Genomic DNA, 14,997 nt, shown 5'->3' on the forward strand with positions numbered 1-14,997 from the left:
TGTGCTATGCACATAGTACGCAATGCTCTGAGCGTAGCACCATGCACTATGTGCATGAGGGTACTCTGCGTAGTTGGTTACCAACTTGCGAAACGAAAATAGAACTTGGGAGGCTTGACCAGTTCCTTTAAATGAGTAATTTTTGTGCGGATGAAAACTGGAGAACCTGGAGACGGACCCTACGTGCGATGGGATACATCTCGAAAGTCTTCACGGGTGAATGTTTCACAAACCCACCCTGTCTATACAGTTATCTCGTGGCCACCCCCTAGAACGGCGGGTTTCTGAGTTTCACCAATCTTCACGATCCACCGACCCGCGTCTCCAAAGCACCGGATCACGGGTTTGCGTAGTTACCGGGTCTGGCCTACGAGCAGTGATGCAAAGGTCCAGGGCTCGACAAATGTGGATCGGTGCTTCTTCGTGGAGCAAAAGCGGTCCGTCGAAATTTCAGTTATTTTGAAGCGGGATTACCACGTTTCACTTGCCAGAGAAATCAAACGGAGCCTAGGGCGATGGATTAATCGCGCAGATTTATGAAACTCCCAAATCAATCCGGGCTGCGAGGTGACCATGAGGTGGCAGTACAGCAAGCGGGTTAGTTACCCAGCAGCAGAGCAGATCACAGCCTTGTACATGTGGGGCTTCTCCAGGTGCCGCGATTCCATAAACGGAAACGATGACCCGCCCCTACTGAACGTCTGTGAAAAAGAGCTTCACAGCTCTTCGGATTCCTCCAGAATGAATAAAGGGCTTCTGATGAAGCCCTGCCAATGCTGACTCACGGCACTGCTGGCGGAAGGGCACGCATTGGAGGAGGATCGAGAGAGTCCTTCTAGAGGTTAGTTGGCATCCTCTCCCACACTGGACTCACGTCTTTGAAGAGGTAGGGGTTACCCACACTTTACCCCGCCATACACGACCGTGGCGAGCACCCGTTGATAACGCTGGGTAGACAGAGACAGTTTAACGCGAAGGTTTTCGCGACCAATATCATCCATAATAGAGGTAGGTTTTTTTGGTATTAGAACGCGTAAATCTATAAATGTGTCGTTAATCTCACTGCCACCCGACAGCCAACTAGTAAGGATTATCACGTCAGCAGAACGTTGCCAATTCGTCACTAGTACAGCACTAGTATGTAGTGTAGTGTGTAGTGTAGTATACTAGTGTACTGTGAGGATAGATGAGTAGGCCAGCTAAGCTTTGCATTGCCTTAAGTGGAGGTTCTTCCGTCGCCAGTGTGGCGCGCGAGCATTTACAGGGCTGCCCCGTCGACCTTTCATGCGCGTGCTTTATCGAGGTTCTCGATAACACAAAGAGACAAAGCCTAAACAGACAGTAGGGGCAAGTCCTGTTATCGTGCACCTATGAAGACCGGAACGGTACACGAGGGGGGGGGGGGGGGGGGAGGTGGCCAGCACCACGCCCGACCGCCTTTGTCTCCCCAGTGGCGATGTTTACACCAGGTACTAATTTGAGGCTGAGTCGACCTGTAGGGGAGGCCCAGGACCGGTTCAGATAATTTTCACCGGTATTGTCCATGAGCGTAAATAGAACCCGGGTCGCCGGGTTCATAGCGCGGCGCGCTAACCGCTACACCACCGCTCCCAACACACACGCGCGCGCGCGATGTGCTTCCTGGTGCCGGGGGGGGGGGGGCTGTGAAGTCAGTCAGCGTGTCGACCGGCGAGCTCACGCACCTTCTCGTTAGCCCCCGGACGCAGCAACTGCGGTGGCTGCTGCTCAAAGCCCACGTCGGCACCACGGGGCCGGCGTCGTTTGTCAAGCGCAGTCCGGCAGACAGAAGCGGTGGGCCGCGTTGAGTCTGACTCGACTGGCTCAGCGGCGTGCAGACGTTTCGCGCACACACCCTTGTCGAGTGTGCGCTCATTTAGCTAGTTCAGTGGTGTTACCCCATTCGTTCGATGGTTTACTTAATTAAATGAAACGATTCTGCCACTACATCTACATGTGAAAGTAATTGAAAGGTGCCCACAAGTACACCCAAAGAGTCATACTGGTTTTTAATCGGTCTTAAGGAGACTACGAGCTTAGCAAACCCCATGACCGAGATATGAACTCGCCAAGCTTCTGAATACGAATGAGTCGTGCGCGTGACCACAGGGCCCGCTTTGCCAGGCAGCCACAGGGGAGGCACTGCGTGAAACACGAGTGCATTGCAGACATCCAACTTTGTATCCATGGCACACCACGAGAAGGTAAAGTCAAGTCGAGGATTTGCAGACAGGGCAAGATGACCAGGGAAGGAGAGGGATGCCGGGACGACACTCCCTAAGATGGACAAAAAGGGCACGTATATCAAGAAAAAAATAATTTTTTTCTTACCAGGTAAGGCTCTTTTTCAGAAGCGACCTAGCTATCACAAATGATAGCTCAACGAAGGTTGGCTCATCATGCGGTAATGCATTGCAGCCAAATTCTCGAAACTCACGTTGATTCTAAATGTGGAGGGGAAAAACCGGAGGACCCGGAGAAAAATCCACACGACCACGGGGGAGAACACGCAAACTACAAATATACAGGGGTCGGGATCGAACCCACGACCTCCTGTATACCAGCGAGCCAGTTAACAGTGGCGCCCCAAGACGAACAGCAGCAAGAAAGAAGGAACGCCGTTGCGGGAAGGCGAGGAGAGACAGAAGGAACGACGGGGTCAAGATGTCGGGGATGGGAGGGTGAAGATGAGAGGTAGATTTGAAGCTTTCGTGACTGCAAGGATTCATATTCTTAGGTTTTTTTCGGTAAAGTCACGTAGGTACAAAATTTAAATTAATAAAAGTAAAATAAAATAAAAATTAAATAAAAATCACGACGTTTCGGAGGCAACACAAGCTTCCGTCTTCAGGTGGAACCGTCACAGCACAAATTTCTCATTTACTTGATACAGCTGTTGGGCTGTGACGGTTCCACCTGAAGACGGAAGCTTGTGTTGCCTCCGAAACGTCGTGATTTTTATTTAATTTTATTTTACTTTATTTTACTTTTATTAATTTATTTTTTTTTACCTACGTGACTTTACCGAAAAAACCTAAGAATAAGATGAGAGGTGACGAGAGGGAGCAGAGGGAAGGAAGACGCGAGCAGAGGTGAGCTGCAAGGAACGGCGTTTGTTTTCACAGGGGGCGGTGTGTGAGAGGCGAGAGATTCAGAGTGGCCACACACAAATCACGTGGTTTAAGGGAGGCTTGAACCGATTCAGATATACATGACGTATAAGATATGACGTTACTTCAGCTGTTGAGGTTCGTTTTGGAAATGAGGCACCGAAATAAAAAAAAACCCGCTCGTCAGCAACTTGTGACCACCTTCATTGGCTACCGAGTAAGAACCCGAGTGTGAAGTGTCACCACTTGAGCAAACACGCCCGTGTTCACGCACACAACGCGCATTCACACGTCCAGGCATCGCGATCGCGAGAGAACCTCTCTCAGATGGACTCTCGTAAGCCAGAATTCGGGATAAGCCGGAACAGCTACCGAAATGAATAAATAAACCCCCTTTTCTTTGACTGTAACTTTTACACGAGATCCACCCCCGGGGATGTGTGGGTGACGTCGGCATGCCAATGTCCGCAGTGACGTCACAGCTGCCCACCTGTGCGCCAGCCAGCCAGCAAAACTTATTCATAATAAACTTCAGTAAAAAAAATGTGCATGCACAGGCTTGAAAGGCTATTGACGCATTAATGAAGTTGCGCACGGTAGGTCAGTTGCGTTCTGCTGGCAGACCTACATGCACCGAACTACGATTCAAACGCTCTCTCTCTGGCCTCTACTTTTAAAGCCACACACTCTGTTGCTGACGAACGTGTTGTTTGTCTTTGTTTGTTATTCGCGCGCGTGCCAACCGATGCAGAAGCAGCACCAGCAGCAGCAGCGGGAGCAGCACCGCCAACTGAATTCGTGTTTGCACCGTGCGCGCAAACGCGACGCGACAATCGGTTCCCCTTGGGCGACAAGATGTTCCGGTGAGCCGCTTGCTCAATGTCAAACATTGCGGGGGGGGGGGGGGGTCAAAGGTGCCACCGTGTTAATGGTCTCTCCCCCCGCCCCCCGCCTCCGCAACAGATGCCGCGGCAGCCGGCCTGCGATGGTAGAGCCGCAGCGTCGGCGTGCGGTGTCGTCCGGTCGGTGAGCTGCGGGATAGTCAACGATCACGGCGGGCGGGTGGAGGAGGGGTTCTTCTTTTGCTCGCTCGCTCGACACGGAACAGAAAGAATGCGCACCTCCGATTAGCGCGATTGGCTACGCGAAACAAATTCGACGCGGGCGCGCGCGCGTGCAACCTTCGTCAGCTGCCGGCGACACGGCGAGAAATATCGAGGCGCGTTGGGACCGACGCGCTCGCGAAACTTTCGAACGGTGAGGTTAGCAGCTCGGTGATGAATCTTGTGAAAAGGGGGGCTTAGGTGAAGTGATCCAGTTATCACACACCACAAGAGAAGGTATATCTCTTGATCCGGATCAGGATTGGAGGTGCCTCCTGTATCAAGTGATCAAGGATGATATTGATCTCTTGAAACCATGAGATAAATCACGAACTGGACCGGGAAAGGAGCGATCTCGTGATACAGCTTGAGGGATGTGAAATCTGTACCAACAAGGAGGCTTCGATTCTCTGAGCCCGTGTGCGCTGCCTTCCGTCTGCTGCTGTTGGTCTGCCACGTGCTCAGAGACGAGGCCTTGTGTGATTCGACAGCCAGCATTCAAATCTTGCCGTCATTATTGCTCTTACTTCAAACTAAGTCCACCCCCCTGCAAGCGATGAAGGTCGCTTAGGATGTTAACGCTTCGGTGGCTTGTGTGGAATGTTGTAACAGACTCGCTCGTACTTTGTTCGTGCCCGGAGCACTTACACGCACACACATAGTTCGCCCACGGAAGATGTGAAATATTACTTAAGGGAGATAATTGTTCTTTCTTCTCTCCTCCGCAGCTTCTCGCTCTCCATTTTTGAATGCAAAAGGTCATTCATTGCGTGTCGACGCGCTTGGCAATTATTCAAAAGACATTCTGAAAGTCCCACAGATATTAAAATGCGATTAATTGCACCAAGAAATTTGACCCTGGCCGCTCAATTTGCGAGGTTAAAAGTGTACACTATCATGGCAACGGCATTTAAGGTTTAAACCAAAAATATAAACGGCCTCCTGCTCAAATGAGCATTGGGGCATTGGTGTTCATGTCCTGTTTACCGCCCTGAGTGAGCGGTGGGAATTCCACATTCTTATGGCATGGACACCACGGTGGCAACAGCCTTTTGTAGCCAGGTCGCTTCTGAAAAAGAGCGTTATGTCTCAGTAGGCCTTACCTGGTAAAATATTTATTTTTATACTCTGGTTTTTTCGGTAAAGTCACGTAGATATAAGATAAAATAAATCACAACGTTTCGATCGCAACACAAGCGGTCGTCCTCAGGCGGAAAAAATATAATCCAGCAGTGGAACTGCTGGATTATATTTTTCGTCGTGATTTTTTGTATTTTCTACCTACGTGACTTTACCGAAAGAACCAAAGAGTATGGATTCCTGCAGTCACGAAAGCTTTAAATCAGGAGAACATTTTTTTGTTTAGTTTATCTATTCTATTTTTAGCCTCTCCACAAAGTGATACCCCATTGCACGGACCACCAGTGGGATGATGGGCTGAGTCAACCCCCCCTCCCCTCTCCCCTATAACCAGGATTAGAAGTCGCATCCGTCCCATCGCAAGTCGCTCGCTCTACCGCTGAGCTGAGAGTACGAGTGAACTATTTTACCTTGACTTCCCGGAGATTGTGTTGCGGCAAATGTGATTTTGCGTGTATACATTAACTGGAACAAAACTACTTTTTGCCCGAGTTTATTCGTAGATTAATAGGCGCATTTCACGTGGTCATTGTCCTGTGAAATGTGTGCAATGGCCAAAAAAAAGTTCAACAATAGCAAGGCACCTTTACTTGTTGAACCGTTTAGGGCAGCTGTTCAAGCAATTTCTGATCATGCCATCGTACTATGTTGAACTTCTTTTGCGCCGTACATAGCCAACCATGCTCATCGGAGGTGCGCAAGTCGGAGGTGACCTTTGTGTGACCTTTGTGTCAGCTAATCATCATGAGTAAAATTGCGGATAATAGGGTGATGGAAAATAAATGTGGATAATAGGAGTTTTTATGGACGCTACAGCTAAAGTGGATAATAGGAGTCGTCTCTAAATGACGTCCCGCGATTTTGGACGATTTTTGACCCCCCCCCCCCCCTCGTCACACGGCGTCACAAAAAGTCAGACCCCCCCTCAAATATTACGTCACAAAGCTCTGCCCCCCCCCCCCATAGAATAAAACATGCTTCAAATCGCTTTAAACTATTGTCATTGTAGTGCGTATTTAATGTGGCGCTGCACTCTGATGTTGTAGGAGAAACCATTTATTAAAAAGTATATTTAATTAAGTAAAACGCGTTGTCTATATTTATTTAAAGTTGCGCATTTTGATGCGACGTCACTTTTCTGAAACCACCCCCCCACTCTCTCGTCACACATCGTCACAAATGTCTGACTCCCCAACCCCCTAGGTGCGTGACGTCATTTATGGACGGCCCCATAGGGCTGCAGATAAAGAGGAGTTATCCTGTCCTTACATGAAATTGGTCAAACATCCCAAATAGGGCCCAACTTTTTATATATATGCAGCAAATATTTGATGGGTAAACGATCATTCTTATCTCATAATCAGAATATTTATTTATACTGGAGACATCCCATGAGCTTTTTCACAAATGTCCAGTAAATTAATGTATTAGTATTGCAGTTGAATATATACTCTCTGGGAATCGTTTTCATAGTAGAAGGATTTGTTTGAGGTAAGATCGTAAGTATAAACGTGTCGTTCACCCGCCACCACCCGACACAGCCAATAAGTAAAGTTTGTCACGTAAAAAAAACCGTGCCAATTAGTTACTACTTCAGATTTTGGCAAAATAGCCCGATGATGCCGGATGTAATTATCAGCGAAACATCGTGCTCAAATTGTAAATGTCGTGGGTTTACTCTCCAACACAACGATGTGCTGTAGTAGTAACTAATTGGCATGTTTTGTTTCTGTGACAAAACTTACTTTAATCAGCTGTGTCGGGTGATGACGGGTTTTAGGATAACATTGAAACTCACGTGATCTAACCCCCCCCCCCAAAAAAAAACCTTCATTAATGATAATATTGGTCGCGAAAGCCGCCGTTTTAATTGTTTCAATTTGTCCCCTGACCGCCAATTGCATTGCTATTAGAGTGATCTAATTCTGGCAGATTACCAACTGCCGAAGACTGCCCCTGTGTCGGCTCTCCACGCAGCCAATGGGGGTGAGGATTTCCAAGCGCGCAATTAAACGAAGGCCCTTCTGCAGTGAAATGAGGTCAGCGCTGCTTAGCGTTCGAAATGCAAAGACCAGCTCGGCGCCCACCAAGTCAAATTGTGCCGCAATGTGGATTGTGTACACTTGACCTGCAGCGCGAATTATTAATAATCATTGGGAGGCCGGTGGGTGGGGAGGCTGATTGATGTATTGTTAGAATAGATCACCGAGTAATGCGTTTTAAATTATTCCCGGGCGGCCTACTAGAGGCGTCAGCGTGTCTCACGATACGCTCCTCATTTACCTACGCCGACAATTTGAGTGCCAATCACGCCGTTCATCACTGGCGTCGCCTTACGTCCCCTCCGCTACGGGCTTTAAAGCGCCCTGGCACGGCCCAATTACGGTTAAATATAAAATGCTCAGCCACCGTGCGTTCGCCTATCTTTGGTGCTCGCAAAATTGCCACGATTGCTCTTTTTTTTTGCTAAGATTGCCCACCCCCACCACCATCCTCCACCAAACGCCCCCTCTTTATTTTTGTCCTGACCAAATTTCATTTACATTGTGGATCGCTGCGACGCGTTCTCGTAATTTATGACAATTTCCGTCCCAGATTGGATAGCGATGGATTTGATGGGAAGCGATCGCGCGCGCGGTGGTTGGTCAACTCTGGTCACAACTCCGAGGAGCCGAGCACGATTCCTGGCCACGGGTGAACTTTTAAACATCCAGGCGAGCGATATCTGAAGAAGATATCTGAACCGGTAGCGAACAACCCAGCCGAACTTTGCCCACACGTACTGACGAGCGTGGTTACGTTTCGTCAAACTCCCTCCGTGACCAACTTGAAATGGGATTGCCTTCATCCACATTTAGAAACATACGCTCACATTTTCATTATTATTTTGCTACAGTCGATTTTCACACGATAAGCCACTTTTGTTGAGCTATCAATTGTGGCCAGGTCGCTTTTGAAAAAAAAGGTAATAGCTCAGTGGGCTTTACCTAGTAAGATAAAACAAATTTCAATTTAAAGCTTTCGTGACTGCAGGGATTCATATTCTTGGTTCTTTCGGTAAAGTCACGTAGAAGGGAAAACCAATAAAATAAAAATTGTATTGTTTATTTGTATTATTTTATTGTTTTTTCCCTTCTACATGACTTTACCGAAAGAACCAAGAATATAAAAAAAATAGTTGAGTTTTATTTGTATATTTGTTTGACGTGATTTGTTTACCTTTCCTATACTTTACACTCAATATCGTGTTTTTTTGTGTTTGTTGTTGTAACGTTATGAACCCATGCCCCTTCTAGACATCTGTGAAAACGAGCTTCATATCTCATCGGATTCCTCCAGAATAAATATCCTGATTATTATTCTGAGATGGGTAAATCGCTGTAAATGAGGATAACCTGTATTTATTATTCCCTAGAATTTACATAGCGTCCTTTCCACGGCGCTATATAAATTCGAGACAATATTAGAACAGTTTGCAATGTAACAATGAGCGAGACATTTGACAGCATAGACACGTTAGCATATTCTAATAATTGATCATGTCTCAATGCCTCAAAGACATTCCGCTGTTAGGCCCCCTTGCTCTCTATCAAGCGACTGCCACACGCTCATTAACATCCGCGGAGCAGATAGAATCTCTCAGTTTAATGTCTCATTACGAATGACTGATGGCACATCCACAAAGTGGTTTGGGGAGGGCTTCCCGCTGTCGTTTTAACACGGCCACGTGGTGCTGGGCTCAGTGAGCGTCACTCTCAACACCAGGTCCCTTTGAAAGAGAGCCACCTGATTGAAAATAAAGGATACGTGTGTGCGCTTAACTAGTAAAAGCATTTTTTATTTAAAGCTTTCGTGACTGCAGGGATTCATATTCTTGGTTCTTTCGGTAAAGTCATGTAGAAGGGAAATAATAACATAGTAAAAATATAAAACAATAAAAAATTATCACGACGTTTCTACTGCAATACAAGCAATCGTCATCAAGTGTGAAATCCACAGCTGATGATGATTTATTGTGTTGCAGTCGAAACGTCGTGAGAATGTTTTTATTGTTTTATATTTTTATTGTTTTATATTTTCTCTTCTACATGACTTTACCGAAAGAACCAAGAATATAGTAACTAATTGGCACGTTTTGTTTCCTTGACAAACCTTACTAATTGGCTGTGTCGGGTGGTGGCGAGATAACGACACATTTATATTTACGCAATCTATCCCCCTCCCCCCCCCCAAAAAAAAATATTTATTACGAATGGCAGTAGTCTGTGGTGCAGCTCATTAACGCTGCTACTGGGTGGACGGAGGCGGTGGGTTTGAGAGAGATTTCAAAAAGGCGCACCATTTTCTTGGTTCTTTCGGTAAAGTCACGTAGAAGGGAAGTAATAAAATAATAAAAATGAAACATAATACAAATAATTCTCACGACGTTTGGGCCACAACGCAAGCAGCCGTCCTCAGGTGAAGAACAGGTCTGTCGGAAAGACAGCGTCTGAAGACGCGTCTTATTTCCATTCTACGTGACTTTACCGAAAGAACCAAGAAGATGAATCCCTGCAGTCACGAGAGCTTTAAATCGAAATTCAGGCGCACCATTGTTTCAATTTCCGTGCCGCCGGGAAGTGGAATGGAACCAGCGACCTCTGGACCACAAGCCCAGAGCGCCGGCCGTCACTCCACCGTGGCAGCGTCTCTAGTGCGAAGTTTTTTTTTTAATTTACACTCGCTGACAAGGAAGATCCTGAAGTACACTCCGAAAGGTTAATGGAGGAAAATAAGAACAGCCGCGTTTATTTATTTATTTACAGTCACGAGTGCGAAATAAACTCTTGACATTTCAAGTGAGTGACTTTCGTCAGGAACCACTTTTGAGGTTCACAGAGAGAGAGAGAGAGGTTTAATAATTATGCCCGAGCGAGTAGGCTGGGGTGGATGGTCGGTGGCGTCAGATGATGGTGATCGACACACCGGGGCGATGCGATCCAATAAGTCGTCAGCGTCTAAAGGCGAGTCGGATTTCAGTCTGGAAGGCCAAGTGCGCATCTCATCGCCGCACTGCAATGGTTCGTCTGGGCGTGTGAAAAGCCGGTGCACACCCACTGGTTCCTTGGGAGAACCCGATTTACTATCGATGTACTTAACCTCACGAGGTAAAGTCCTTAAACATGGTAAAGTCCATCAACCCCTTCCCACAGCGCGAGCAGCAGCAGCAGACGACGCAGACGCACGTGGTGTTAGCGGTGCACCTCGTGAGCGCATCTCATTGTTTTTTTTTTGGGGGGGGGGGGGTAGAGACAGGCCGTCCGTTTCCGATGGCCGTGACACCGTTGGCAAGGTTGACGGGTCAAGAATTGTGTTTACACTCGCGTAATGCAACGGCGGGTGATGTATTAACGCGGGCGTTCACAGTCAACATCTTCCATCCTCCGGGGGGCACCGGGTGCTTCCTCGTTCGCCGATCGGCCACACAGTGAACACGCCCCCCCCACTCCGCCACCCCCCCCCCCCCCATCTGTGATAAAATTGATTGCTTCCACTTCTTTATTTATTGTCTCTCCGCCGGCTTGCCCATCTTCGGTCTCACAGGCTCACTCCTCAACCCAAAGAGCCCCCCGTCTCCCCGGTCTCACACGCTCCCTCCTCAACCCAAAGAGCCCCTCGTCTCCCCGGTCTCACACGCTCTCTCCTCATCCCAAAAAGCCCCCCGTCTCCTCGGTCTCACACGCTCCCTCCTCATCCCAAAGAGCCCCTCGTCTCCCCGGTCTCACACGCTCTCTCCTCAATCCAAAGAGCCCCTCGTCTCCCCGGTCTCACACGCTCTCTCCTTAACCCAAAGAGCCCCTCGTCTCCCCGGTCTCACACGCTCCCTCCTCAACCCAAAGAGCCCCTCGTCTCCCCGGTCTCACACTCTCCCTCCTCAACCAAAAGAGCCCCTCGTCTCCCCGGTCTCACACGCTCCCTCCTCATCCCAACGAGCCCCTCGTCTCCCCGGTCTCACACGCTCCCTCCTCATCCCAAAGAGCCCCTCGTCTCCACGGTCTCACACGCTCCCTCCTCATCCCAAAGAGCCCCTCGTCTCCCCGGTCTCACACGCTCTCTCCTCATCCCAAAGAGCCCCTCGTCTCCCCGGTCTCACACGCTCCCTCCTCATTCCAAAGAGCCCCTCGTCTCCCACTCCACCCACCCGCGTCTGCCGTTCTGTGACGGCACGCCCCCCGCCGTCAGAATCAACGACGAAAATAAACGAATGCGGGCTGCGAGCACACGCGACGTGTTCCACCGTTGGTGTTGTCGAATCGTGACCCCACACCCCCCCCTCGAATCGCTGTCACCAGGGCACGCGAATTGTGGAACGCCACATCGGTCTCTCCATGTCTTCTCCTTTCATTTGCATCCCACCTGCTCACAGGGTTACAGGGATGTTAATGTGTTTATCCATTCGGGGTTCTGTCCGGAGACATCATTGCACTCTTTCTTGGGCTTGGTCTTCCCAAGAAATAATTTTCCCGCAAGCACCTCCATCAACTAACATATTGCCTCTAGCTACCACCACCTGCCCATCCAGCTCTTTCAGCTCATTCCCTCTCACTCCCACCAACTGCCCAATCAGCTCCGTCAGCTCATTTCCTCTCACTCCCACCAACTGCCCAATCAGCTCCTTCACCTCATTCCCTCTCACTCCCAGCACCTGCCCGATCAGCTCATTCACCTCATTCCCTCTCACTACCACCACGTGCCCAATCAGCTCCTTCACCTCATTCCCTCTCACTGAGTCAAGTCCGGCTGCTCACACAAACAGGTCGCTGGCACCGGGCACGAAATGAAACACAACGTGCTCCTGGCATCCACAGTGGGCGCCTTGACGTTATCCAGAAGTGCGTGTGGTGCGCACAATCACTTTAGCTCTGCCCAGCCAGAGTCTCGCTGGGTGAGCTCTGTTGCTCACCCAGCCAGAGTCAGCTGCTCACGCAGTAGAGTTTCGCTCAATCTCACAAACTCGTTTTTGCAGATTTTTTAGAAAATACGACTTTTGATTATTGACGAGTTTGCAGCAACCCTCAGCCGTGCCTCGGTCACAGTCGATTATGTCCGCGAATTATCGTGCCCTTTACAAATGGCACCATTATTCTTGTTGTCGGTTATGTAATAGCTAATAAATACGTAACTCTTCATGTGTATTAATAAAAAAAATAGTCACAAAATATATATTCTCATCAGATTCCATGGTATTTGGTGCAGCTTCCAACTCGTAATAACTCGATCGCTCTTGCCTCTCTAATTATGGGCTATGAAGAGGAGCCATTGCTCGACGCGTCACCCGTTTTATACTTCGTCTTTGACGGCCGCGTTGTTGTTGGCCAATATGCCGTGCGTTTTTTTCACAGGAGGGTCCTTTCACTTTTATTTGGGTTTTTTTTTTTGGGGGGGGTTAAAGGTGCAAAGTTGCAGCGTGTGCCGTAGACTGAGTAAACGGCGGACGACTTCTGCAGCCTTGCAATGTTCAACCGATGCCAGTTGCATTGCAAGGTTTTGCTTTTCTAAGCACGTAGAGAAAACCGGAGAATCTGCAGGAGACCCAAGCGGGACAGGAGGAGAACGTGCAAACTCCGCACAGACAAAGGCGCCAGAGGCGTGTGGATTGGACTCAAGTCCTATACGGCACTTGCTGTGAAGGTACACGTGTGTTACCACTGTAACAGCCCTGCCACCCCAGCGAAAATATCCACGAAAAAAATTGCCACGCAGATGTCCATCAGCACGTGTCTTTTGAACAACCCTGACGCAACCAACAACTCTACTCAGCGTCCGTGCACGCTGTCGAACTGAGGCCATGCTCTGTCGAACAAATACAACATTTATTTTAGAAAGAGGAATGCTGCTTTCCTTTGTTTGTCCTCTGTGCCGGGGTCCTATTGAAATACAGTTTTTATTTTTATTTTTTTATAAATGCTGTGTTTTGTCATTTTTATAACTCACTTAGGTGAGGAATTATTGTATTTGGTTCTCAAGTTATGTGAAATGACAATCAAATTTTTTTTTCACGAAATCAATGAGAGGATTTGCTTTTAATTAACAAAATCATCGTGCAGCGAAACGGATGCGATTAAGCAAATACGTGAAAGAAATTCAACGAATGAGTAAAAGGCCGAATTAATTATTTAACAAATGAGAAGCAAATCCAGGAATAAAATCCGTACATTCCGTGCCGGCCGCTTTGACGTTTCCCTCGGTCGAGAGTGACCTCAGATGGAAATCTCCTGAGTTTCTGTCGACATTTGAAAGAGGCCTATAAAAGAAAAACTGTCCGAGGCTGTTCGTCGGGTGGTGACAACGGATCTGTGTTTACATCCCAAACCTGGTTACAGCGATGACATGACCCAGAAGCTCACGTGTCCCAATGCTGCGGTCCAGACCACCGTCACGCTGTCTGGCATGTTTAAACCCTGCCTGCTTTAGCGGAGACACAATGTCGTGAAACTGCACGCGTACGTACGTGAGTACGGTGGGGTTGTGGGGGGAGGGGCGACTCGGCAACGTGGCCCGAAGTGGTGCAAGAAGCAATCGAATGACAGCTCGAATTGCTCGCTCATACAAAGAGCAAACACTAAAAAAAACGTCTTCTTGGTTCTTTCGGTAAAGTCACGTGGAAGGGAAATAATCAAATAATAAAAATAAAACGCAATAAAAAAACGGTACAGAATAAATATCTGACATCTTCATATTCCGGCCAAGCACGTGGGATAATGTTTCACTTGTTTCATGCGCAGGCACATGGGTGTGCACGTGGGAAATAAGTATTCATCAAATATATATTCTTGGTTCTGTCGGAAAAGTCACGTAGATAGAAAATAAAAATTAAATTAAATAAAAAATAAAAGCAAAAAACCCCACGACGTTTTGATCGAAACGTCGTGGGTTTTTGCTTTTAATTAGCTTTTTGCTTTTATTTTAAATTAAATTAAATTACATTTTTTATTTTATATCTACGTGACTTTACCGAAAGAACCAAGAATATGAATTCCTGCAGTCACGAACGTTTTTTAATCAAGATTAATCGATTATTGATGATTGCTCTTACATGGTTGCAATTACAGCACGTGTGGTCAATCAGGGTACTGCACGAATAAACAATTTGTAATAAAGATGAGTTCATATTGGGCCATCTTAACAAGAGTTACCATGCCCCCCCCCCCACATCACCACTTACAGCCGATGCCCAGGCCATGGCAAACAAGAATGGCGACTGATAACTGAACAGGTCTTTGACCCCTTCTTCCCAAAAAACCCACACCACAACCAGTACGGTGAAGTATGATCGAACAATCCCCTCTGACCAATAGCCGGGGGCGATGGTGGTGCTAGCCTGTAATGTCGCAACGTTGTGGTGATGGTTTTGTGGATCGCACAAATTACACAATTTTACGAGACTCCCTTCCCGAGATGCCATTACCTGGCTAGCCAGTAGAATGCAGTGCAGAGAAGTGTGCACTGATGTCATCTCTCCCTTCTGCATGGGATTGAGTGTTGCTCCCTCGCATGTGTGGTTTTTTTTTCTGGTGTGGGGGGGGGGCGTTCCGGTGTCCTCCCACATGTATAAAACAAGCTCAGAAATGTGCTGAAAACATCTT

General features: G+C 47.9%; 1 protein-coding gene across 1 annotated transcript in view; it reads left to right on the forward strand.

The window, feature by feature from the left end:
• The first annotated feature begins 573 nt into the window (after window positions 1-573).
• LOC144938427 (uncharacterized) overlaps window positions 574-14,997 on the forward strand; it is a 74,230-nt gene continuing 59,806 nt past the window's right edge. Inside the window, exons 1-5 of the mRNA XM_078866208.1 lie at window positions 574-653; window positions 1,715-1,812; window positions 3,880-3,991; window positions 4,092-4,154; window positions 4,319-4,385. Of these exons, the coding sequence (XP_078722334.1) occupies window positions 574-653; window positions 1,715-1,812; window positions 3,880-3,991; window positions 4,092-4,154; window positions 4,319-4,385 (420 nt within the window). The remainder of the gene's footprint in view (window positions 654-1,714; window positions 1,813-3,879; window positions 3,992-4,091; window positions 4,155-4,318; window positions 4,386-14,997) is intronic.

Source organism: Lampetra fluviatilis, chromosome 22 (assembly GCF_964198595.1).
Source record: "Lampetra fluviatilis chromosome 22, kcLamFluv1.1, whole genome shotgun sequence".
Taxonomy (NCBI): Eukaryota; Metazoa; Chordata; class Hyperoartia; order Petromyzontiformes; family Petromyzontidae; genus Lampetra; species Lampetra fluviatilis.